The 25,082-nt window shown below is 38.8% G+C and overlaps 1 protein-coding gene across 2 annotated transcripts; it reads right to left on the bottom strand.

Annotated features, from left to right (window-relative positions):
• Window positions 1–4,625: 4,625 nt before the first annotated feature.
• On the bottom strand, window positions 4,626–24,861 carry LOC133526590 (eukaryotic translation initiation factor 5A). Of its 2 annotated transcripts, none has more exons than XM_061863279.1 (4): window positions 24,742–24,861; window positions 22,048–22,291; window positions 11,890–12,091; window positions 4,626–7,093 (listed from the first exon to the last, which is right to left on the bottom strand). In XM_061863279.1, the coding sequence occupies exons 2-4, from the start codon at window positions 22,254–22,256 to the stop codon at window positions 7,022–7,024; spliced, it is 483 nt and encodes a 160-aa protein (XP_061719263.1). In that variant the 5' UTR covers window positions 22,257–22,291; window positions 24,742–24,861; the 3' UTR covers window positions 4,626–7,021. The 2 variants fall into 2 exon arrangements, with proteins under 2 accessions (XP_061719263.1, XP_061719262.1); XM_061863278.1 differs by having other exon boundaries at window positions 24,676–24,824.
• Between the last annotated feature and the right edge of the window lie 221 nt (window positions 24,862–25,082).

Here is a 25,082-nt window from a genome sequence, read left to right as displayed (position 1 = left end):
GAAAATCGGTTGGCCACAAGCCCGACGGTAAGATATTTTGGCTATGAGCTTTGATGGCCTCCGCGAAGGGTTGGAGATGTGCTTACGTGTCCTCACTCTATTACGACCCTTCGTTATTAGATGGGTACATAAGTACTACGACTGCGATGCAGCCTGCGCGTTTTTTTCCTACGATTTTGGTGCCCCCCTAGACGTGGTGCCCTAAGCAAGTGCTTATTTTGCTTAATGGTTAATCCGGCACTGCTTAGGAAACACCGGGCACTGTTGCGTTTGAATCGTAGTGACCAAGCAGACGCAGTTAAGCAGAATGGTACTCTCCTTAGAAAAAGAATTAGGGAAGTAAAGGACAAGTGGTTGCACGACAAAGCCGCGCGCATACAGTGGCTTTCCGACACGAACCAGTTGGGTGCATTTCACAGTGAGATTCGCCAGCTTGTTGGTCCAATAAATCGAAGTTCTGTTCCGTTAAAGTCATTAGATGGCACTAAACTTGTTACCAACAAGTTTGACGTACTCAAAAGGTGGGCAGAACATTTTAACAATTTATTAAATGTTGACCGTGCTGCTGATATGCAGCACATTCACTTGATACCAGCACTGCCTACAGAACATAAACTGGATGAGCCTCTGTTGTTGTGTGAGGTTGTCGCTGCCATACAGCAACAACAAAATAAGAAGGCGGTGGGCATTGACAATGTACCTGGAGAGCTATTAAAGTACGGAGGGGCGGAGCTTCATGAGGCGGTCTGGACGCTGTTTTCTAAAATGTGGGAAGAAGAGCGAGTACCTGCTGACTTTCGAGTCTCTCGCATCTGCTCCCTATATAAGAACAAAGAAGAACTGTAACTCCTATAGAGGCATATCCCTACTAACTTCTCCAGGGAAAGTCTTTGCCCGTATACTTCTAAACCGCCTGTTGCCATTATCGGAAAGCATCTTACCCGAGACCCAATTTGGCTTCCGGCCAGATAGAGGCACCTGCGAGGCTATTTTCTCTATACGGCAACTTCAAGAGAAATGTCGAGAACAGGGTCAACCGTTGTACCTGTGTTTTGTTGATCTCGAAAAAGCCTTCGACAGCGTGCCTCGCGAAGCTTTGTGGGTGGTTTTGGCGAAACTGGGATGCACAGAAAAGTTTGTCAGGATGGTCCGACTATTGCATGACAACATGCAATGCTGTGTAAGTGTCAAGGGCGAACAATCAGAGTTTTTCTCTGTTAGTTGTGGCGTGAAGCAGGGATGTGTGCTTGCGCCCACTCTTTTCGCCTTGTACTTCGCAGTAGTAGTTCGGGATGCACTGCAAACTTCTTCTGACGGCATCCGTATTCGCTATCGATCCGATGGTGGCATATTCAACTTAGCCCGGCTTAAGGCGCGCACCAAGGTGTCTCACGCAATCATATCGGAGATGATGTATGCAGATGATTTATGTTTTGTGGCCGATTCCCCAGGAGCTCTACAGCAGCTTATGTCGAGTCTTGATGAGTCATGTCATAGATTTGGCCTTAAAATAAGTGTCAAGAAGACTGAAGTTCTGGTCCTCGACACAATTGCCAATCCGCAGGTTGACATTAAACTCGGACGGGACTCACTTAAACTAGTAGAGCAGTTCAAATACCTGGGTAGCACGATTACAGCTAAGTGCCACCTTGACAACGAAATTAACTGCAGAATAGGAGCCGCTGCAGGTGCGTTCGGAAAACTTCGTTCCAAGGTGTTTCGGTCACACGATATAAAGCTTTCTACTAAAATAGCTGTATACATGGCTATTGTCCTGCCGAATCTTTTGTATGCCTCAGAAACGTGGTGCCTGTATCGTAAGCATATTCGCTCATTAGACAGCTTCCATCTGAGATGCCTTCGCGAAATTATGGGCATCCATTGGTCTGACCGTGTTAGAAACACGGAGATCCTTAGGCGTGCCGATGTCGCTGGAATAGAGGCCTACCTAATGAGACGACAGCTACGATGGTGCGGTCACGTCTCCCGCATGTCCCAAGACCGAGTCGCGAAACGCATCTTCTACTGCGAACTGCAAGATGGAAAGCGCAAAACAAGGCGGCCAATTCTTGCGGTTCAAAGATGTGTTGAAACGGCATATGAAGAGAGCTTATATAGAGCCAACGAAGTGGGAGAGTCTAGCCAGTGACCGTCCACGTTGGAGGCATATTGTGCAGACTCAGGTGCGTCAGTTTGAAGCCAGGCGGCTCACAGAACTCGACGCTAAGCGCGACGAGCTGAAGGCCAGACCACCTGCGGCCATACTTTACAATTATGTCGGAGGGGTGCTGACTTGCAACGAGTGTGGTCGTACATTTGCTGCAAAAATTGGCTATATCAGTCACCTGAGAGCGCACCAGCGACGCTCTCAGCGGTAGAACGCAGTCGCTGTGGTCGAAAACGGCTAGGAGATGATGAGTTATGCACGCTTAATGCCGCGCTACGATACGATCCGACCGGACCGGTACGTTCGTTTCGTCCGTGCAATTTTATTTAAACTTAGTGTTTGTTCGTCATGTTCATTTTGTTTCTTTCCTTTTTTCTGTTCTTCCGTGATTATTTCGCACTCGATGGTCTCATCGGAAGATCAGCGCTGGAAGTCGCCAGCAACATGCTGAGATGAGGCCATTTCGTGACACTTTAGTCTCACTATGTTCTCTTTTATGTATGTCTATTACTGTTTTCTGTGTTTATGAATAAAACAAATTCTATTCTATAGGGAGCGTGCATGAACTGTAGGAGGCAGCACAGGAGCCGTCAAGTTTTTGGCGCGAGGCGTGAATGTGATGTTTATTGTTCCGATGTAGCCCACAAGATGGCAGAACCTACTATGCACAAGAAAACACGTGACGTGTAAATGTACATGTTTATGGTTCCGATTCAGGCCACAAGATGGCAGACCCTCCAACCAAAGACACCGTGTCTATCAAATCGTATTATATGACCAAAATAACACTATGAACACCCGACGCGACGTCATGCATATTGAAGATATTTTGGAAACTATTGACCATGTCCTTGGATATATTTTAATGGTTTTGGTTTCAGTGACCATACTTCGAACAGGGAGGGTGCAATAGTTCTAAACTAGGCGGGTCCACACAGAGCGAGCAATTTCTTCGCGCACAAAACGAAATTCCGATTTTAGCTATAGACTGCTCTCGTACAATATATATAAGATATGCAAGAAGTCGGAATATGCACTGCATTTCATTTCCATTTGTCCCGCATTATGTCACGCGGGGCTGGCTGCAGTCCCGTGGGGCGAGCACGAATGGGAATAGACCAAAGTAGGTATGGAATACACCATACAGACGTCTCCGCAGCAGATTGTGTTGAGATTGATGATTCGTTATCATTTATCAGATCACCCCTACTAGAGCTACATTCGATTTCAGAGAATTGTTCTTACTATCTTACCTTCATAGAAAATTCATCTAGTGTACCTATCTATTTCTCGCTGACTAGATGGTATGACCAAAAATTCCTGGAGCATTCCAAAGCTTGCCGAAAACCGCAATCTTGACGCAGACTAGTTTGCTAGAGTCCTTAGGGTATTCTCAGTGCATGTGTACACTGGTGCCTCAAGATATCGTCCTATATCGTCGGATAGTGCAATACCGCGTAACTAACAGATGCAGTAACGTCCATCCTTGTACAGTCAGCATCAAGAGTAGCGGATGAAACAACGCGCCAAAAGTATCTGATATATCGGATAACTTTTCCAAATATAGATAAATTGTTGAAATTCGCGCTCAAAAGTATATCTTTTACAGTCTTAGTTATTCTATATTAAAGACACCACTTTTTGTTAAGCCGTTACAGTATGGTTAATACTTATGAAACGTTATTTGATCCGCTACTTTTGATGCTGGCTGTACAGTCGCCATCAGATATATCGGGGCGGCCGAGGTGTTCAAAAACACGCACTCTAACGTCTTGATAATAGAGGCGTGTTCAGATATTTGTCAGCGCCCTAGCCAGTCGGATATATCTGATGGCGACTGTACGTTGTTTGAATTTCGTTTCGAACTCTTTCGACTGTTAGTTACGCGCTGTATTGCACTATCGCCGACGATATCTCGTAACTACACCCGAGCGATGATGTCATCCGTTATCGATGATTAACTAACTATATCTCTGGTTGTGAGAAAAAACTATACAACGCCACCCTGAGGCGGGCAAGAAGTTGAAATTTTAGATTATGTACGAAATGTTGTTCACACAGCATCAAATAAACAATGACCAAAAAATTGTATATCACGATATTTGTATATTTGGTCATTATTTCATGCTGACTGTACATGACTCGTGGGGCCTCTCAGGCGCATACACATGTATCTCCAGATTAGCCGGGAAAGGATCTTTCTTGTCCTGTGAATAAATAGGTGTATTTCTTGGTCTGGTCTCAATGACTGGTGGTGTGGTCTTTTGGGTTAGACCACAATATCGGCTCTTATGCTGCATTGAGATTGTTAGGAGACTGAGATATAGATTTGCATCCTCATTTGAAACAACTTAAACGACTATAGCAAATACAACTGAATAAAAAAAATAACTTAAAAAGGGGAGAACAAAAATACTGTTAAAAATCAACATCTACAATGAATGACAACGCGCGATCGTTCGTTTTGTACAGATTTATTTCGACAGACTTGTTAAATACTTATAACTGCATTTACATTAGTTATTGGCCATTGCAATGTAATTCGGTAGTGCTTGCACATAGACATACGCGACCAGTCATTACGTTTAGTTCCTTAGTGGTTTATTATTGATATTTTTATCCAGCTGTTGAGTTCCCAATCTTACGTATATACAGAACTTACTCTTCTTACCATCACACGTTTTCAACCCGATCTACGCCCCTTTATAAAAAAATATTTAAGATTTCTAAATAAAATTCGCACATTTAAGTGTCGTCGCTTATTTGATGCTCATCTCTTAAACACAAGGTCTTCACTTTTCCACATTTAACTACCAGCGCTGTTTCAGAACAGTCAGCTATTGTAAGCACACGCGTTATATATTTACTTTAGTTTGTCTTAAAAACTTAGTGACATGAAATACACGAATTCCGACAGATTACAAATTTGAAAACACTAATGTTAAGGACTATATCTACATAGCTAACACCTTTTAAACATGGTTTTGGCATGAAATGACTTTGACAAAGGGAAAGCTCCATTGTAGAAATAGTTGTAAGACCGTGTGAACAAGAGAAATATATTCCTAAAGATAACTTAATGTGCACCAACAATTATTTCCTAAATCGGCACAAAAAGATTCCTCACATTTAATGCGTATTAATTCTAAAATATCAGATAGTATAAGAGAATTCCCATAGGATTTCACACTTTCCCAAGCATTGGGGAGGGACTGCTCGCGACAGAAAGAAAAGTTGTTTTGGACTTAAGTGTTTTATTTTACACCTCCCGATGTCTTCACAAATACCAAAGGGTTTTATAAAATAAAAACCTGATTAAAAGCTGCTAAGTATAAAAACTTCACCAACAATAACGATTATGCAATTTCGAAAGTAATGTACAGTAATCGGAACATAAACAGTTAAACCTGTCATGTAACAGCCTAAAGTTAACTCTACAACTTGCGATGTACGAATTTAGTTGAATGCATAAAAAAATATCTCTCCTATAGGGCCTTACCTTACATTAATTTCGTATATCATATCGTCTATGACAATTTTATTGATGTTATTTTATAATAAATAACGGACACGCTTGGTCTAGTCATCGAAGGCATCTGCCAATGAGAAATTTAGTTAATACGTTAGGCAAACGCGACCCACTCGAGCGATGTGTAACAATTCATGTGTTCAAATATAAGTTCAAACAGAGAGCAAGGGAAGGCCGATGAGCACAATTCTATCAACATTGTTCTATTTCCTTATATTAAAACAAAATCAATACTTCTTCTACAAAAATGCATTTTCAGTCTTGACTGAGGAGGTGGTGCTCCGTGATGTCGCCTCTAGAGCCTTCAGATGGTAACTTTAAATGTCGGATTCGAGCGGTAGACTTGGTGAAGGTCCCAGAGGGCAGCACACAATCAGCAGTTCGTCAGTCTTCGTCATCGATTTAGCACAAGAGATGTCATTGCCGGGCGTCGGGCCGGCAGTGAGCTCGGCGGTATTTGAACAGATGTCGTGTTACACATGAAGGGATATAACGTCGCCGGCGCGACCACCGCCTCGCGACGGCCTCAAAGAATCACACACCTCGTTCAAGAATTTCCTTTATTTCTATTTTTTTATCGTTTTCTTGATTTTTTTTATATGTATTAATTAATTTAGCATTAAAATATGGTAATAACTTCAAGTTTGCGTCCGTCTTTTCGTCAGATAATAAATCACTATAAAACATTTAATATCCACCACATGGAATTCATCACACCGATGTCGATCCACAAACTCTCGGAGCGCCACGTAACGTTTAAATTAGACGATGAAGCGAAAAGAGAACAAACATAACAAACAAACGAGAAGTTCCGGTCGGCGCGGCGCGGGCGCCCGGCGGCGGCGCTGTGGGCGCGAGCGGCCTCGCGTGTAGCCAGCCCGGCCTCGCGTGTAGCCAGCCCGGCCTCGCGTGTAGCCAGCCACACGTCGCGGTGCACCGGCGGACAGCACGCGTAGTCTTCCGTCCCACCCTCTCCCGAGAAGCGATGCTACGATCGTCCCCGCGCCCAACCGCGGCGCAGTGCTTGAACGGTAGTCTATTCTCGGAAGAGGGTCTAGAGGCCCGGTTCCGGCATTCTCATTACAACAATACCCCTAGATTCGAATCCTTAATACAAGTGGACCGCTGCCTATCAAACGCCGTGCACGCGATCGCCTGGGGTCGCGCGGCCGCCGTGTGGACGCGCGCGGTGTGGACGCGCCGCGCCGCGCCGCGATATTTTACGTTAAATTATACATAATATTATGTTTTACATTTATGTAAGAGTTGTTTGATTGTAAAAAAAATTATACGCTTGTTATATCCCTATTGATGTGAGTGGTTGTTTATTTGTCGAGAGCCGTATTTGCCTTAACTGCGATCACGCACTCCTCGCCGCAGGATTTCAGCACGGTACACTGGAAAGAATAAAAACGTTGTTAGGAAAAAATCTAAAACAAAAATTGTGTTGACAAAATGAAGAAGCACTTCTAATTAATTGACAAAAATCAACTTGTAACTGTAAATCTAATCCGGATTTGTATTTACTGATCTAACACTTCCTTAAGGTGGTTCGATTTTCATACAAAAAACAATCGCTATTTATTAATTAATTACACAATATTATTACATAAATAGTTGCGCATCTATCTACTTTCGAATATTCATTTGCGCTAAATTAATAGAAAAACTTTGTTTCATACAGAAATCATGCAATAATCAACGTTATATTTTTATAAATTTTACTCATGTGTGTGTGACAAATGTCGTGTACAAATACATTGCGGCGTTGCCACTCCATGCATCGGCGCGACGTTGCGATGTTTGACGCGTTTTTAGCTGACTCTGTCGACACTGACACTCAGTGTGACCAGGCGTACGATAATTGTCGTACATGTACGATAATTTGGGCCCCGGTATGACGTAATGTTCCAAAGAGCATTATCGTACACTAAAGTACTACAATTTCAGCCCTTGGATGATGCCACCTTAAAAGTCTAGTAATTTGAAGCAAAATATGACACTTTCTCTCAGAAATAGGCTAAAATTAGTATCTTTTGGGTGTTCGGCTCCTTGGTGTAAGTTTAAAGTTTAAAATGTCACAATTTCCTGTATACCGTTTGAGTCTATCCCAAAAATACACAAACAAACAGATTTTTTGCATAATTTAGACGAAAATTGTCTTTTTTTTATTATTAATTGGAAGTTTAAGCTTATTTTGCAAGACATTTTTAGGGGCTGCCTTTTTGATTGGCTTACGATATTTTTTTCAACGGTACAATAATATTGACACTCAAGTACGATAATTCTCTTCCGCTCACCTGGCAACACTGCTGAAACTTGACAGGACCTGGGGGCCTACCGCGAAAACCTAAATTCGCAAATTGCGGGGATCTTTCTCTTTTACTCTCACTAAGACGTAATTAGAGTGACAGAGAAAAATGCCCGAAATTGACGAATTTCGATTTTCCCGGTAGCCGCCCTGGTGCTTGAGGTACTTGATAGAAAACAAAGCTGCCGCATGTTCTGAATTGTGATTTTATGTGTTTTTGGATTGAACATGATAGCAACGTCTAAATCAAGTTTAAAAATCATCGATATTCTGGTCCGCGAAAAACCAGGAAAAGTGTAACTGTAATTGGAGTCTACAAAAATGACCAATTCATAGAAAATATGACCTAGAAACTAGTTCACTTTTATAAAACTCAATTTTGCCCGAGATTGTACTTAGGCGAATACCTAAGGGAGCTAAGTGTATTGATCTTGAATAATTAGTTGGCTAATACATATATGACTCCAACATGATATGGACATTTACATCATAACTATTATACCTAGTTGGTTACTAAGTTCTGTTACTCGATTTCTTTCTTTCTTCCTAGCGTTGTCCCAGCATATTGCCACGGCTCAATGGAGCTTGGGGTCCGCTTTGACAACTAATCCCAAGATTTGGCGTAGGCACTAGTTTTTACGAAAGCCACTGCCATCTGACCTTCCAACCCAGAGGGTAAAACTAAGCCTTGTTGGGATTAGTCCAGTTTCCTCACGATGTTTTCCTTCACCGAAAAGCGACTGGTAAATATCAAATGATATCTGTTCTAAAGTTCTGTTACTCGATTTGCAACCTCTTTATTTCCGTTAAAACAAATGCTACCGAAAAAATAAAAAATGACATAATGTGGTGGATTTGTGAGCTATAATTATATACCACACATAACGCTTATCTCGTCGTATCTGTAATGAATTGGGGCCTAAAAGAGAATCGTATTCCAATTTTTTGAAACGCTTGTATTACTTTCTATATTAACTAAAAGTTGCCTTAAAATTCAGCTTTTATACTAAAAACGGCTTTAAATATGTTAAATTAACAAAATATATTTTGACAGATGCTTTCGCGCCCAAAACGCTCTTTGAAAATTGTGTGACGTCACAGTTTATGGTTTGACACATAACTACATACACACGTAGAAGATACGAACTGTCAACTGATATTTGTCATTTGTTGTTAATCGCCTAACTGTCAACAGTGTCAATCCGAGAGTTGTGACGTCATCAGAATCTTCAATGACGTTTCGAGTTTGGTCACGTGACGTGTGCCAAAAGATATTTTAAATTCAATATTTACAAAAATATGGTCATTACAGGTGCCCTAAAAGTAGTTTAACATGTTCTTATAATCCAAAAGAATTTATTGGGATACAATTATGCCCTAAGATTTGTAAATGGAAACAACCCTATTGCGTTGCACAAATGTGGGCACCCGCCAAACATGATTTTGGGTGTGTCATACTCAGGGCTAACACAGATTCATTTCTGTGAAAAAGGTGTGAAAACCGGAAACTGGAAACCGTTCTCGAACCAATAGTGAAGCCCTTAAGCCACACCCTATTTCAAAACCAGCCATGGATCTTTGAACAGGACTCAGCTCCTGCACATAAGGTAAAAACAACTCAAGCCTGATGGTTTCGAAGGAACAAAATTGACTTTATTGCCCACAAAGACTGGCCGTCCTCCAGCCCGGACCTTAACCCCCTGGATTATGCCATATAGCAGGTTATTGAGAAGAAAGCCTGTGCTAAACCCCACACAAATCTTAACTCCCTCAAGCGGGCCATAGTTAAGACAGTGACGGAATTAGACATGACAATCGTGCGTGCCGCTATTGATGACTGGCCTCGTCGTTTGAGGGCCTGTGTCAAAGCCAGAGGAGGCGATTTTGAATGATATTGTCATATGTAATTCCTGATTTTGTGTACTTCATTTTAATATATACTTTATTAAACTTTCGTTGGTATATTTTATGTAGAAAAAGATTATTGCAGTAACAGAATTTAATAACCAGCTAGGTAGAAAACAATGAAATACATTAAACACATAAATTGGATATGATGTGATCCGTTGAATGAAATTGACAATAAATAAAATAAATAAATCATTTTCTATCTCAAGGCATTGTGTGAAACTTCTAGTTGTGTCAAAATATCGGGAAATCAATAATATAAACAAACATGGTAAATATCTCATTTCTTTTTATAATGGTTATAAATAGAAGGCCATGCAATTTTGTAACTCACTGTAATTTAATTAAATGTATCGTAAAAAAAATGTTTTAATTCTACTGTAAAATAGTACCTATTTTTTAAAGGCTGGGCAGTAAGGGATTGCTTTAATTTTAGAACAAAACAGCGTTTTTAAAAAAAAAAATACCGGAAAATCTGACTTACAAATTTGGACTTTCTTAGGTTCATTCTACTTAGAATCTTCTCCACCCTAGCATTAAAAAAAGATATCCTAAAATATCCATACCATTACGTCACATTTTAGTGTGAAAGAAATTTCAATGTAAAACTAAAATTTCAATACAAATTTTCGGGTTTTTTTAGCACGAGGATTGATTATGCTAGTGATTCTGAGTTGGAAGAACCCAAAAATATCATGATGTGTGAGAATCAGATTTTTAATATTTTTATGGAAAACGCTCATATTTCTCATAAAATAATTTATTAATAATAGGTACCTACTTGATAATACTGATAACAAAAAAAAATTAATGAGTCTCGAACCCACATCCTCTTGCATGTATTTCCACGTACATACCGCAACGCTATTGAAGCCTACTCACGCTGTGCCAAATTGTCTACTACAAGGATCCCAGTAAGACTGTTTGAATGTGTGAGTGATACTTAGAAATAGAGTCAAGAAACATTCTGTCGACATTAAGGGGTAGTTTTTGTACAATGAAGTGTTCAATGTTTGTTGTAATAGTTCAATATTTATTTAAAGAGTGCGCTAAACATAATTTACAGTATAGAAATACCAAGACTACTCCACAAAAAAAATAAAACTCAAAATTTGCAATTGTGGCGCCATCTAGTGAGGTTTAAGCTTTGGGTAACCTAGTCGAACCACCTTAAGTTCCTTATCATGTGATAACATATTCTTATGATAAGTTTGAAATTAACTATAACTCATATTGCGAATTCAAGGTGATATTTGCTTATCAAGTTACAAGTTTATCGTCCAAACTTAGACTAGGTAGGGTTGGATGAGTGCCAAATGAAACTCATTTAGTGATATAAGTCAGATGAATCGAGTGAATTCATTTAAGAAAATGTACTCTTAGCCTAAGATCCATATAGCTAATGATAAAAACACTAGCCCAGGTAAAAGGCGGAAGTTGATTTTCGAGTAAATTTAGCACCAACATACCATAGAAGTATATCAGAGACTCTATACTCGAGCTTGATTAGAATTTTACTTATTAGGCGGGTCCACACAAAGCAAGCATACGCGCAAGGCAATTTCCCTGCGCACATAACGGCCAGTGTAGAGTAGACGTGCCTCAGCCGAGGCACGCTCTGTGTTGACCCGCCTATTTCAATATAATAAACAATAGCATAACCCTTATATTGCAAACATGAATTCATCTATTCCAGACAAGACAACTGAGAATACACAGACCAGGTTACCTATTACAGGAAAGCTAATACCATCAAATGAGTGTCCAAAATACTAACAAACAACCAAATGAATCCTTAATTTGTGACCCCAGTGAACGAGATAAGAGATTGAATTGCTCAAGTACAAGTACTAAGTTTCTTAGGGTGTATAGAGTGAGAGAAGGCATCAAAAACATTAAAAGTTTTTGTTTTTTCTCATATCAAATAGCGCGACAGTGTTGAGGGGTTAAAGAGTATACAAAAAGGCATCTTACCAGCAGCTCTTTGCCGCTGTCAAAGTCCGAGCGAAGTTGGGTGCCCAGATCTCCGTCTGGGATCTTGAGGTCCTCGCGGAGGTCGCCGTTGTCAGCCATCAGGGTCAGGTAGCCGTCGTCGGAGATGTCGGTCAGCTGGTAGTCCTCGCGCTTCACGTGGGGGACGTCCATGTTGTGGGTGGAGGGGCAAATATCTTCGTATCTGTAGGTGGGGGGATAATAATTAGAAATGGAGTTAAATAGTTATGAAGACTAGACTGGTACACACGATACATTCTCCATGTGGTGCTGCACTAAATTGTGCGTGATTCAACGCTTTGTGATTTGTATCAAAACCGAACGTTCAACGAAGCATGATTTTTATGCCGAAACTGAAACTTCAGCTGGACAGTAGTACCTTTACCTTAAGATTTATTAATAACATATGACCATCATTTTACCGAATCATATGCATTTTGTGTGTAGTACTAGTACTTGTAAAGTAGCTAGCAAAATGAAGACCATAATAATGAGTATTTATGTATCCCTCGGGACGGTGATCCCACAACACAGTGGTGTCATGAGACGCATAGTCGGGACTGGGGTATTATGTTCGAGTACCCTCAGCACAGAAACAGTATGAACTGCGTCTGCGACTCTATGGGCTCGTATTTTAGGCATCCATTACAGTTGACAAATAGGCAAGAATAATGGAAACTATCTTTTAATTTGCCAGTTTTCATTGCTCCTAAGATTGTAAAGCCCAGCTTCAGGAGAAGTGAAATAATAAATAAAGATAAGTATGATTTATAGTTCGTTAGGTAAACAATCATGATCAGCGGCGTAGCGTATGTGTTTGCCGCCCGGGGCCGGTCAGAAATTTGCCGCCCCAATTTATGATCAACATCACTTAGTCAGGTCATAAGTTCTGTCACAAAGATTTTTACTGATAAAAAAAAATAGATACAGTTTTGCATTAAGTATTCATTTTTTTATACTATGTCGGTGGCAAACAAGCATATGGCCCGCCTGCTGGTAAGCAGTCTCCGTAGCCTATGTACGCCTGCAACTCTAGAGGAGTTACATGCGCGTTGACGACCCTGACACTCCGCACCCTCACTGAGGTCTGCCAACCTTACTCACCGGCAGGAACACAACACTAATCATAATAATAAATGAGTAGGGTCTAGTCTTATTTGGTTGCGGTTTTCTGTAAGGTGGAGGTACTTCCCCAGTTGGGCTCTGCTCTAGATCTGGAATATCATCCGCTATTCTGTGCCCTACCACACAGAGCGAGATGACTTTCACAATGCCCATACCTCTCTTTTGGACGTAGTTTAAGGACGGATCCGGGTTCAAACATATGTAATATTCGAAAAAGAAGTTATATTTTATTTTATTTCGCGTGTATTCGCATCTAACGACAATCCCAAAGTAAACAAGTAGTAAATAAAGACGAGCTTTACATAAAAAAATATATATTGTATAAAATAAGCTTCCAAATCATGTCCAACTTTTTTTATTAAAAGCTTTGTATAACATTTTATTTGTAAAACTTGTGACCTCACTAAGTAGTTAATAGACAAGACAAAGTTAGTTGGAAAAGGTAAAATACAAAAAATATCTTCAAAAACTAAAACAGTGTATACAATTACACTGTATGAACGAGAAACCCGTCAGATTTTAACCACGTATTCCTGTCTTAAGGAGCAAAAAAAATTATTTGTATTTTGATCAAATTCGACAAAAAAAAAGTGTGTGTATGTGTTTACTGCACACGACACGTTATTTATTTTTACATGTTGGCAAAAAAAAACTTTACACCGAATAAATAGTAGTTTTTTTTTTATTTTCACAAAAATTTTGCGAGTTTCCTTTAAAACTTTATTGTGTCTTAGTAAGGCCACATAGTGCTGGCGTTGTCGCGGCCATAAAGGCGTTTTTTACTGATTTATTACAAAAACGAATTTTTACAAGAATTGTCATTATCTTTAACAAGACCGATTTTAGAAAACTTTGTATGACATTTTAGTTTCTAAACATGCGACAAGACCGATTTTAGAAAACTTTGTACTTATGACATTTTAGTTTCTAAACATGCGGTCAAGAATACACTTTTAACATCGGTCGGATTCTCATTGTGTATATTCAATATTCACAAAAATATTCAAAGGATAGCCGTGGTCGTTTGCTACGGTCATAAGCTTTAAGCGGGAAGTATATAGCACGGGATCGTCCATACAAAAAGATAAAACAGTTTTCCACTTCTAAATATTTTCCATTCTCCAGGATTTTGTAGTATGTTATTGAGACAATAAAAAAAAACTAAGTTTATAGGTTTTCCTTTTTTTTCAAAATTTGATAACAATAAATAAATAATTTTTTTTAAAAAAACGAAACTTATAAACCTATAATAAATTATGCTGAAGCGATGGACATCAAAATCAAAGTGATTTGTTAAGATTTAGTTAGTGGAAAACGTTTTCTCCCGAAATGTAATTTCATAGAAAATATACCGTTATTTCGCTAGGATCGCAAAGCTATTCTTCCCTCTTCAGGTAAAGGTAAATGATTATTTCAGGTGAGAATGTTTTCTTATTACATACGTTTTAGAGCGCGATTCTCAGTAGTCTGCCTTACATTGAATTATTAATTATGGGGTTATAATTTCGTATTTAATTATTTTCTGCCCTCCGGGTTGAAAGCGTCAACTTTTCTCTCGCTGCGCTAAACGAAGTTGCCGCTTCTCGCCTCCAGCAAAAAATAGACAAATTTATTTGTGTCCCAAGGGAGCATCCTCCCGTGGTGCGCATACTATTTTTCTGCTCGACGGAGGCGGAAAGCGGCAACTTTGTTTAGCGCAGCGGGAGCAAAGTTGACGCTTTCCGCCCGGAGGGCAGAAAATAACTATTAAAGTCATTTTACATGATTTTTGTGGCAGCCTTCTGTACAGCAGCAAAGCGCCCAATGCATCAGGTTACGCCCGATGCTTTTGCATGAGGGCGCCGAAAGCGCCCGCAGCGCGACACGTACGTCGAGGTACGCCCGACACTTTCAATATGAGGGCACCGAAGGCGCCCGGCATTGAATCGCGCGTATCGCGCAACGTTTATCGGGCTACGCCCAACTATTTTTGAACGAATGATGGCACCGAGGGCGCCCGGCTGTAGATCGCTCGCAGAGGGCGCTGTGTTAAATTTGATGTGACGTCATATAGGGTTATAGGCGTGTTATAGGTTATACCTATAACCAGCGGACAAGCGTGTAAGCTCGTCGGTGATTTGGAACGCACTCCGGTAGCGATTGGCCGCCCCCGCACAGCCGCCCCGCGCTGTTCGCTTCCGCGGTGCGTTAGTTCGTTTCGTGGCTTGATTTGAAAATATTGATTTATTAATTTTATATTTTTTTAAATACCGTTTTTGCCGCCCCCTCTTATGTGCCGCCCGGGGCCATGGCCCCCCTAGCCCCCCCCTCGCTAAGCCTCTGATCATGATGTGTCTTTTTATTGGAAATTATTGCAAAACTTTTTAGGGTTCCGTAGTCAACTAGGAACCTTATAGTTTCGCCATGTCTGTCTGTCCGAGGCTTTCAGAGGCGGAGCTAGGCGTGGGCGACGTGGGCCACCCGCCTACGGCCTCGCGCCTCAAATAAAGGGCCAATTACATCCACATGCAAACGGCCCCGATGTTGGACTCGACGTGACTGACGCACTGTGGGCTGAAATTCGGCTTTCATTGACATTGAAACCGAAGTTGTTATTTTTATGTTTTTTTGATTGAAATAGGTTTTGCCCAGCAATGTTATGGTAACCTATGAATTTTAGACGATTTGGAATGAAAAATGTCGAGTAACTAATTTTTTTCAGAAAAAATGTATGGAGCAGGAACAAAAAAATCATTATTACTCAAGAACTGAAAAACAAACCGTAATATCCTCGCAGGTGGTTATACTACGAATTATTTGTGATTTTTAGGAAAATTACATATATCCGTCACGGGTGCGGATTTTTTTAAAATCATTAATTGTTTCTATGGAAAAAGCACAAAAACCAAAGTCAACACTAAGATTTTTTTGATTGATATGGGTCTTGCTCAGTGTGTTTATGCTAAGTTAAAAGTTTCAGACGATTTGAGGTGAAAATAATAGTTATATTTAAAAAAAAATGTATGGAGCCGGAAAAAAATATCTCAAGAACCGCAACAAATACGGTAATATCGTCGCAGATGATTATTAAAAATTAAAAAAAAAAAAAATATTTCAGATAATTGACAATTGACGACTACTACGAATTATTTGTGATTTTTTGGCATACTACATATATCCGTCATGGGTGCGGTTTTTTTTAATCATTAATTGTTTTTATGAAAAATAAAAAACACAAAAACAAAAGTCAATATTTTAAGATTCTTTCGATTGAAATGGGTTTTGCCCAGTATGTTTATGCTAAGTTATAAGTTTCAGACGATTTGAGTTGAAAATAGTGTTATAGAAACAATTTATGATTTTTTTAAAAGCACCCGTGACGGATATATTATGTAATGTAGTATGCCAAAAAATCACAAATAATTTATTACTATAACCATCTGCGATGATATTGCCGTATTTGTTGCGGTTCTTGAGATATTTTGATACTTTGTTCCGGCTCCGTACTTTTTTTTTTTGAAAAAAAAAAATCACAACTATTATTTTCAACTCAAATCGTCTGAAACTTATAACTTAGCATAAACACACTGAGAAAAACCCATTTCAATAAAAAAAAATCAAAATGTTAACTTTGGTTTTTGTGCTTTTTCCATAGAAACAATTAATGATTTAAACTAAATCCGCACCCGTGACGGATATATGTAGTATGCCAAAAAATCACAAATAATTCGTAGTATAACCACCTGCGAGGATATTACGGTTTGTTCTGCGGTTCTTGAGTAATAATCATTTCTTGTTCCTGGTCCATACATATATTTTGAAAAAAAAAATCGTAACTCGACAATTTTCATTCTAAATCGTCTAAAATTCCTAGGTTACCATAACAATGCTGGGCAAAACCTATTTCAATCAAAAACATAAAAATAACAACTTCGGTTTCTATGTCAATGAGAGCCGAATTTCAGCCCACAGTGCGACGTCGGCCCCGATTAAGACTATTTTTCCGTTTCTCTAAATATATTTTACAATATTTGACAGGTTTACTCGTCAAGATTTGATATGTAAAAAATACTTTGTCTCTATCTGCCACAAATGTTCAATGTTTGATATTTTTGCATATGAACCATTTTTATACATTTCAAATATTGTTAACGATGTGCTGATATTCTGTGATAGAAAACGATTATAGGGACTGATTTCAGACCCGATATCGGCAAGTGTGTATGGCTCCAGTTTGGCTTATTGTGACGGAAGAATAATTACGGAAACCTACTCTGAGGATGGCCCGACATGCTCTTGGACGGTTTTTATTTTTAATATAGGATAGGCAGGCGTTTGACCACGATCTCACTCAGTGATGATGTGGTCTACGGTGGAACACGCTTACCTATGAGATACCTATTTAGTCTAGCCTTGAAGAGAGCCAGATTGTACTCATGCGGAAACACAGCACCACCCTTCCACCCTTTTTATTAAAAATTAAGATTATATTACTTATGAAAGCAAAAGAATGTAAATAATCGTATATGATTTATAATTGTTACGTATTTGCCGTGACTTATCTTTCAAAAGCGTTTTTTAGGGTTCCGTAGCCAAATGGCATAAAACGGAACCCTTATAGTTTCGCCATGTCCGTCTGTCTGTCTGTCTGTCTGTCCGAGGCTTTGCTCCGTGATCGTTAGTGCTAGAAAGCTGAAATTTGGCATGGATATATAAATCAATAAAGCCGACAAAGTCGTACAATAAAATCTAAAAATTTAATTTTTTTTAGGGTACCTCCCCTACACGTAAAGTGGGGGTGATTTTTTTTTATCGCTTCAACCCTAGAGTGTGGGGTATCGTTGGAAAGGTCTTTCAAAACTAATAGGGGTTTTCAAGAAACATTTTTTGATAAAGTGAATATATTCGGAGATAATCGCTCCGAAAGAAAAAAAAAATGTGTCCCCCCCCCCCTCTAACTTTTGAACCAAAGGTCCAAAAAATATGAAAAAAATCGTGGAAGTAGACCTTAAGACATTAAATGAAAACTATAGCAGACATGATCAGTTTAGCTGTTTTTGAGTTATCGCAAAAAGTTTTCCCTTCATAGTAAAAAGACTTACTTTAATTAGGTACTGATTATGCAAATTTGCCTATTTGTTTAACTCGGGTGAAAGGTACCGTTTCATCCCTTGGTTAACATTTTACTATACTTTAAGCTCCAGTTTAGCTTATTGTGACGGAAGAGTAACTACGGAACCCTACACTGAGCGTGGCCCGACATGCTCTTGGCCGGTTATTTTTATAAAGACATCAAGATCGCTTGCTTTCTTTCTAATGCTAAAATAAACGAACTAGAGTTCTAAAAAAGAAACTTATGGTCAGTTATTTTACGTACTATAAAGGCCGAAGAGGATAAAATGTATTACGCATTTCAATTGTTTAACCCGATTTTACATCCTCGCATACGAAAGCGAATTCTGCACAAAAACTTGCGATACGCAAACTAGATTTTAACTGTCACAATGCATTGTAGGATTCAATCTATCTCTGTAACTATAAGGGCTTATTATTGACAGTCAGTGCCGGATTAACCATTAAGCAAAATAAGCACTTGCTTAGGGCACCACGTCTAGGGGGGCACCAAAATCGTAGGAAAAAAACGCGCAGGCTGCATCGCAGTCGTAGTACTTATGTACCCATCTAATAACGAAGGGTCGTAATAGAGTGAGGACACGTAAGCACATCTCCAACCCTTCGCGGAGGCCATCAAAGCTCATAGCCAAAATATCTTACCGTCGGGCTTGTGGCCAACCGATTTTCTCGACGTAGATTACCGATTTTGTAGCGAATTTTGCTCTCTTGCACGCCAAATGTGTCGGCCTGGCCGAGTTGCTGCAGAACAACGATCCTGCGACCTAATTGTCAAACTGTTATAAAGGGCCCCGCGAAGGCACAAAACCAAAAGCAACTTATTAAGTTTCGGTTTCCACTTAAGCCAAAGGCCGAGCAGTAGGAGAACCGTGATTACATAGGTTCGACTTCAAGCCACTCTTTTGCAGTTCGGCGTTAGGTCTTCTACTTTGTGCAAACTGCTTTACTTTCACTTAACATGGATCCAAATCTAATCTGTCCTCTCGAAGCTGGGCCTTCTGCCTTGCTCACACCTCGCCATCAGTTGTAATGTATGATAACCCACCGCGATCGGACGCTCCGGACGTTCAGCCATTCATACCTCGCCAGTGGTCAAATTCAAATGCTTTCTTCCAGCTCGACCTTTGGCCTCATCCATGCCTCATCCGTAAGCGCCGATCGAACGCTCCGCGCGTTCAGCCTTATGAAAAGCTCAGCCTTTGCGTTTAAAAACACTGATTTAAACTTTCACGATTTAGGCCAATCAAATTAGATCCAAAAAAAGCGTTTTGAGGAATTAATTCCCAGCAAGCTGAAAAATGTTTTAATACTTTCATTTCATTCTAAATGCGTGTAATCCAAGTTTGCTCCATCCCAGGGGGTAGGTATGCATACATTTTGGGATCCTTAGGAGATAATTTTTTCCTTTCGAAACCACTTGATTTTGAAGGACAGAACAGTTCGTGGATTAGACACTGGTAAGAAGGCGTTTTTGGATTTTTAACATGATTTTACCAAAAATAAAAAATAGGTTGACATTTTTTATTTTATACAACTTAGACTAGGAATGCATATTACCTTCAATAAATCAATATGTTTTATTGCAAGAACATAGTTAAATTACATTTCGGATCCTCAGATATCAGTTTTAATCATAATTAGAACAAATTTTCCGCCGGACATACCGTTTTCGATTTTCAAACAAAAAAAAACTGAAAAAGAGGAAACATTTTTGCACACCTCCTGGAATGGAGCAAACTCGAATTACACGCATTTTTAGGACCAAATTCGAAAAAATCTAATTTTATTAGCATAATTGTGACACATTATTATTTAAGAAAACGGGACTTAATCGCCTTTGATTAAGTTCTAAAATTACCTCCAACGTCAAGATAATTATGTCGACTTTACCCAGTCTTCTCCGAGACCATGGGGACAACGCCGTTTTTGAAACGTCGGGTCAGTGGTAATTTTAAAACTTACCCTATTAAGTCCCGTTTTCGTAAACAATAATTTGCTATTTAAGACACTTGCGGCCATTGGTTCTTGTCCCATTGGTTCTTGTTCTGACAAGAACCAATGGCCAATGGCTAAGCTCCTACTGAAGCTCTGCCTTTGCCCTCACATGAATGAGCTTCGCAGGAAAGCTCTAGATGTTGTAAAACCCTGTGCGGAGTACGGCCTATGCCTTTTATGTCTTCTCACACTTGGACATTGGTTGGCTCGCCTCCGGCCTTATCCGAAGCACGATCTTCAATTTGCTAACACTTGACCTTACATACTGTTGGAATATTACTGCTGCAGTACTGTCAATTTCCATGATAAAATGATGTGTTTTCTGTATGAATTGAAAATTCTATTCTCAGCAGTAATGCGGCAATAAATGTCACTCAATTTACCAAGAAAATTCAATGTAATCTTGATGAGGGGGCACCATGGTCTAGAAATGCTTAGGGCATCAAAATGTCTTAATCCGGCACTGTTGACAGTCGTCCTTGGTCGTATGCCGTTCAGCCACTTCTATATTCATGAGTAGGCGAATGTGTGATGTCATCATGAGGCGATGCTATACTATTGCTTTTCAACAATATTTAGCCCAAAAAAGTGAAGTTACATAGAGAATCTATGATTTCCTACTTGTTAGTCACTTGAGACAGGCAGTAAGCAAAGTCATGTCTATAAAGAAAAATGATGTCATCTTTTTATCTGAATTTCATTTCATTATTTATATCATATCAACATGACTTCCAAATTCAGAAAAACCATTTGAAAGTATCTCATAACAAATATTAATTAGGGCTGACTAACGTCTAAACTGAATACAATAATTTGTACCTGGTCTAGTCTCAACTTTAGTATAATATTGTCAGTTTATTTGGCCAATTTATCTAAGAAGTTAACCCTCTGACCTTGCAAATCAATAGAATTCTTTGCAATAGCATATTTGTATGTTACTAATGCAAACTCAAATGCTTAATAGCGCAAAACTCAAAAATTAGCCTCTGCAAAATTGCAACCCAAATAAAGTAAATGCTAATAACACCAAATTCTTCAGATGGCTTCAACCAAAAATGTTAACGGCACCAATCACAAGGCATTTAAAATTTGAAGTACATATTTTTGATATTTCATGACACCTGTAAAGTTTGTAGTCAAGGTATTAAATATCCATGCGAACAGTGCCAAATATATATACATATATATATATAACCATATTACCTATAAGTTAAGGTAGTGTGTACATATTTTTGGCACTTAGTCTAGGTCTATATTTAATAGCTTCACTGTACCGCAATGTGTTAAAAATGAATGTCCTATGCATCCTTTATGTTTCCTCTATTGCCCTTGTTTATGGTAAAACTGATGGTAAATTCTTATTTTACATGATTTTTCTATACCATCCCATTACTGGTGCCAGTGCACAGTGTGGTGTTTACTATGTCTGAATTTATGAACAATATAACAAGGAAACTTTTTAAAACCCTGAATTTCCTCTAAGCTAAGACAAATTATACACATTCATAGAATACAAGTATAAAATATTGTCAGTTGGCAACAAACCTTGCTAATATTAACATAGTGAAAACATGTCTTCATTTTAAAATAATTGTTTTAGTAAAGATGAAGCAAGAAATTATTATCTCAGTAGGAATAATTAAAATTCTGTTCACTTACTTCAAATGAAATAATTATTATTTAGATACAAGCTGATAATTTTTTTCTTTCTACTAGAATTTGTACACCTAACTGCAAAGCGCACACCCACTTTATGAATGAATTCCATTCATAAAGTAGGCATGGACTTTTGCAGCTTGGTGTACCTACTTACTGTGTGAAAGCAATGTGTGCTGTGGATCTAAATAAGTATTTTGTGAGCAAGTTTAATTGTAAACTGGGAAAATGTATAAATGCGATAACACTTACTTCTTGCCATTGAAAATATCAATTCCGACCAAGTGGACTTTAGCGTGACCGTGCTTTCCAGTCTTGGAGGTAGACATCTCAACAATCTTGCAGGGGCGACCTTTGAGCATGACAAAGCCGTTCTTGCGCAGGGCGGAGCATTGCATGGGGAAGGTGGCCGAAGCTCCGGAGTCCCCGGTCTCGAAGTGTGTGTCCTCAATGTCACCCATTTTGTGGTAGAGTATTAACTACGGTCTGGAGTGATCTGTGGAATAGATGATGTTGTTACGAATAAAAAGACCTATACATTTCATAGTATGGCTGATCAAAGATGAACCTCTGGTCATATCCAAATTGTAATGACGGGTTTTATAAGTTATATTAATTGTTCATCTAGAAAAATTTCAACTAGTTGGATTGGTTCATACTTCCATAGGAATACCCAGTAGTAAATACATTATTATGATGTTACATGGTGCCAATCTTTTTCCTGTAACAATTTAGCTGTCTAACCAAATCCTAATTTATACCTGAATTATTTTTATTTAAATTTTAGTTCACTATTTTGTTAATTTCTCAGACATGCTATTTTAGAGCACTGATAAATTTTTTAATACATCTGCCAGTTAGACTATTTATGTTAGAATATTTGTCATTTAGAAAAATAGTACAAATTTATTAAAATTACATTTTTTATTTATACTACGTCGGTGGCAAACAAGCATACGGCCTGCCTGATGGTAAGCACTCCGTAGCCTATACATACATACATACATACACACACATGTGTACATTTAGCATTTGAAGAAGTTCAAGTACCATGAAGGTAATAAAATGTGAAGCAGACTATGTAAAGGTGTGTCAATTAGAATTAAACCAACATCTAATCATTAAAACCTTGGCATTAAACTTTAGTGTGAGTCACACTTGCGTCGAAAATTTAGCAGTTTACTGACCCTATGTCAATGAACCCTAAAGGTCTAGACTTGGAGTAAACATAGTTGTTTGAGGAATAGGACAAAAAATTGCTTGCCTAGGGGTCATTAAACTTTAGAAGACCTCTATGTAATAGTATTAGTACTGATAAACAACTCTAAGCTATATCAATTTAGTAATCAAGATGAGTCCCTAAAATTCCAACAATTTGGAACAAGTCATTGGCATTCTGAGGCACAAAAGTGTACTCTGAGCTTAGTTTGGTGTACATGGAAACTTATGAGGGCAGAGTAAGCTAAAGGCTAACTATATGTATTCATGAACACCATTTCATTTTATTATAATGGTAGTTTAGTGAAAAAAAAGTATGTTGGCTGAAAATAGCAAATGTATCCCTGGACGGTGATCCCACAACACAGTGGTGTCATGAGACGCATAGTCGGGACTGGGGTATTATGTTCGAGTACCCTCAGCACAGAAACAGTATAAACTGCACCTGCGACTCTATGGGCTCGCATTCACTTTCAATTCTCTACTCTTGAATCATATTCACTTCAGGTACAAAATTAATATTGGTTATAATCTCTTTATTGTTTAGGTGATATCCATCGATAGTAGTAATATAAATGCAATAGTAACCCTGTCTGCTTGTTTGTTACCTCTTCCAGCTTCTGCTGAACCAATTTTGATAAAATTTGGTATTGAGAAAGTTTGTGACCTGGGAAAGGACATAGGATAGTTTTTATTCATCATCATCATTCCATACAGATGAACGCATATTCAGACAAATCTGACCAATTTCACTTGACTTATGTTAGAACAATGCAATAGAACTGTGATCCAACAAAATTGCTAGGCCATGTGTAACATGCTGGTTCTGTCAAAGATAACGAATATTACAACCCAGGTGAAACCAGATCAATAAAGTCAACAATTAGTACGAAAATGAATAAGTTATGAGCTCCATGTCTCGAAGAATATCACTATAAACATGTAGAAATGTATAGCACACCATATGCTTAGCTAGAAATGTAATGATAGCCACTGCTGTGGACAAAATCGTTACACAGACGTTAACGAACTCGTAGACAGAAATATCTTCCTACAGCCTTTAACGTCACTAAACACTTTGGACGCTGAATAACTCGAAATAACCTAGTAATACACAACAAATAAGTATCTAACCTATACGTGTAAATTCAACCTCAGATTGCAATTTTCACGGTATGGCAAATTTGACGGGTTAACCCCACCTAGCGCAAAGCAAAGTAAACCTTTGTACGCTCTGTGGAGTTAAGATAAATGCGTGAAAAGGAAATTATCACTTAATATAAAAGATAAATTAAATTTTAACAATAAGAACAATAAAATCAGGCCTGAATTGGTGTGGCGAAAACACGAGCCCAGCCGTGTGGTCTCCCGAACATGTGGCGAGTGGCGAAGGGACATCTTGGGCATGTCTTCGACCAAATTCACTTATTAATTATCAAACACACACCTTTTCAACGAATTACACAGGACTTTCGATCACATAAAACTTGTACCAGAAACGTGTGAGTTCAATCACACTGAATAAAAGAGATAACGAAAAATATAGCGTTTGACAAACGTGCCGGCGCCGCGGTGCTATTTTATTTTCGATATTTACACAAAAACCACATCAGCAAATCGCCCTATTTTCGCGAAAAAAATGGCACCATGTAACATACTTACGAAAACAATAATCACAACGTTTTGAAAAGGATTCACGATAAAACTAAGATATTTATCGACACTCACATGTGACCGACGGGTTCTTCAACCGAAAGGTCAATTTGCGCCTGCGTAGCACCTACAACACTCACTTCCTGTAGCGGGGTTCTCAAAATGGCAGTAACGCCGCCGTAATTTGGCGGTAATTATAACAAATTCAATTATTTCGTTATAATATCGTTATATAAGCTAACCAATAAATAAATAAAAATAAAAAAATATTTACAATTCTTGTTTTATTGCTTTGTAATTAAAATAATTTAAATCTGTATATTATTAGTTCGAAAACGATCCAATATTTTCTCCTCTGCCGTATTTGCGAAGTAGTATGTAAAATATCGAACAGATGGCAGCACGCTTTGGTTTCA

This window comes from Cydia pomonella, chromosome 16 (genome assembly GCF_033807575.1).
Source record: "Cydia pomonella isolate Wapato2018A chromosome 16, ilCydPomo1, whole genome shotgun sequence".
Classification (NCBI taxonomy): domain Eukaryota; kingdom Metazoa; phylum Arthropoda; class Insecta; order Lepidoptera; family Tortricidae; genus Cydia; species Cydia pomonella.
Note: the sequence above shows the minus strand (reverse complement) of the source record. Positions and strands in the feature narration are given on the sequence as shown.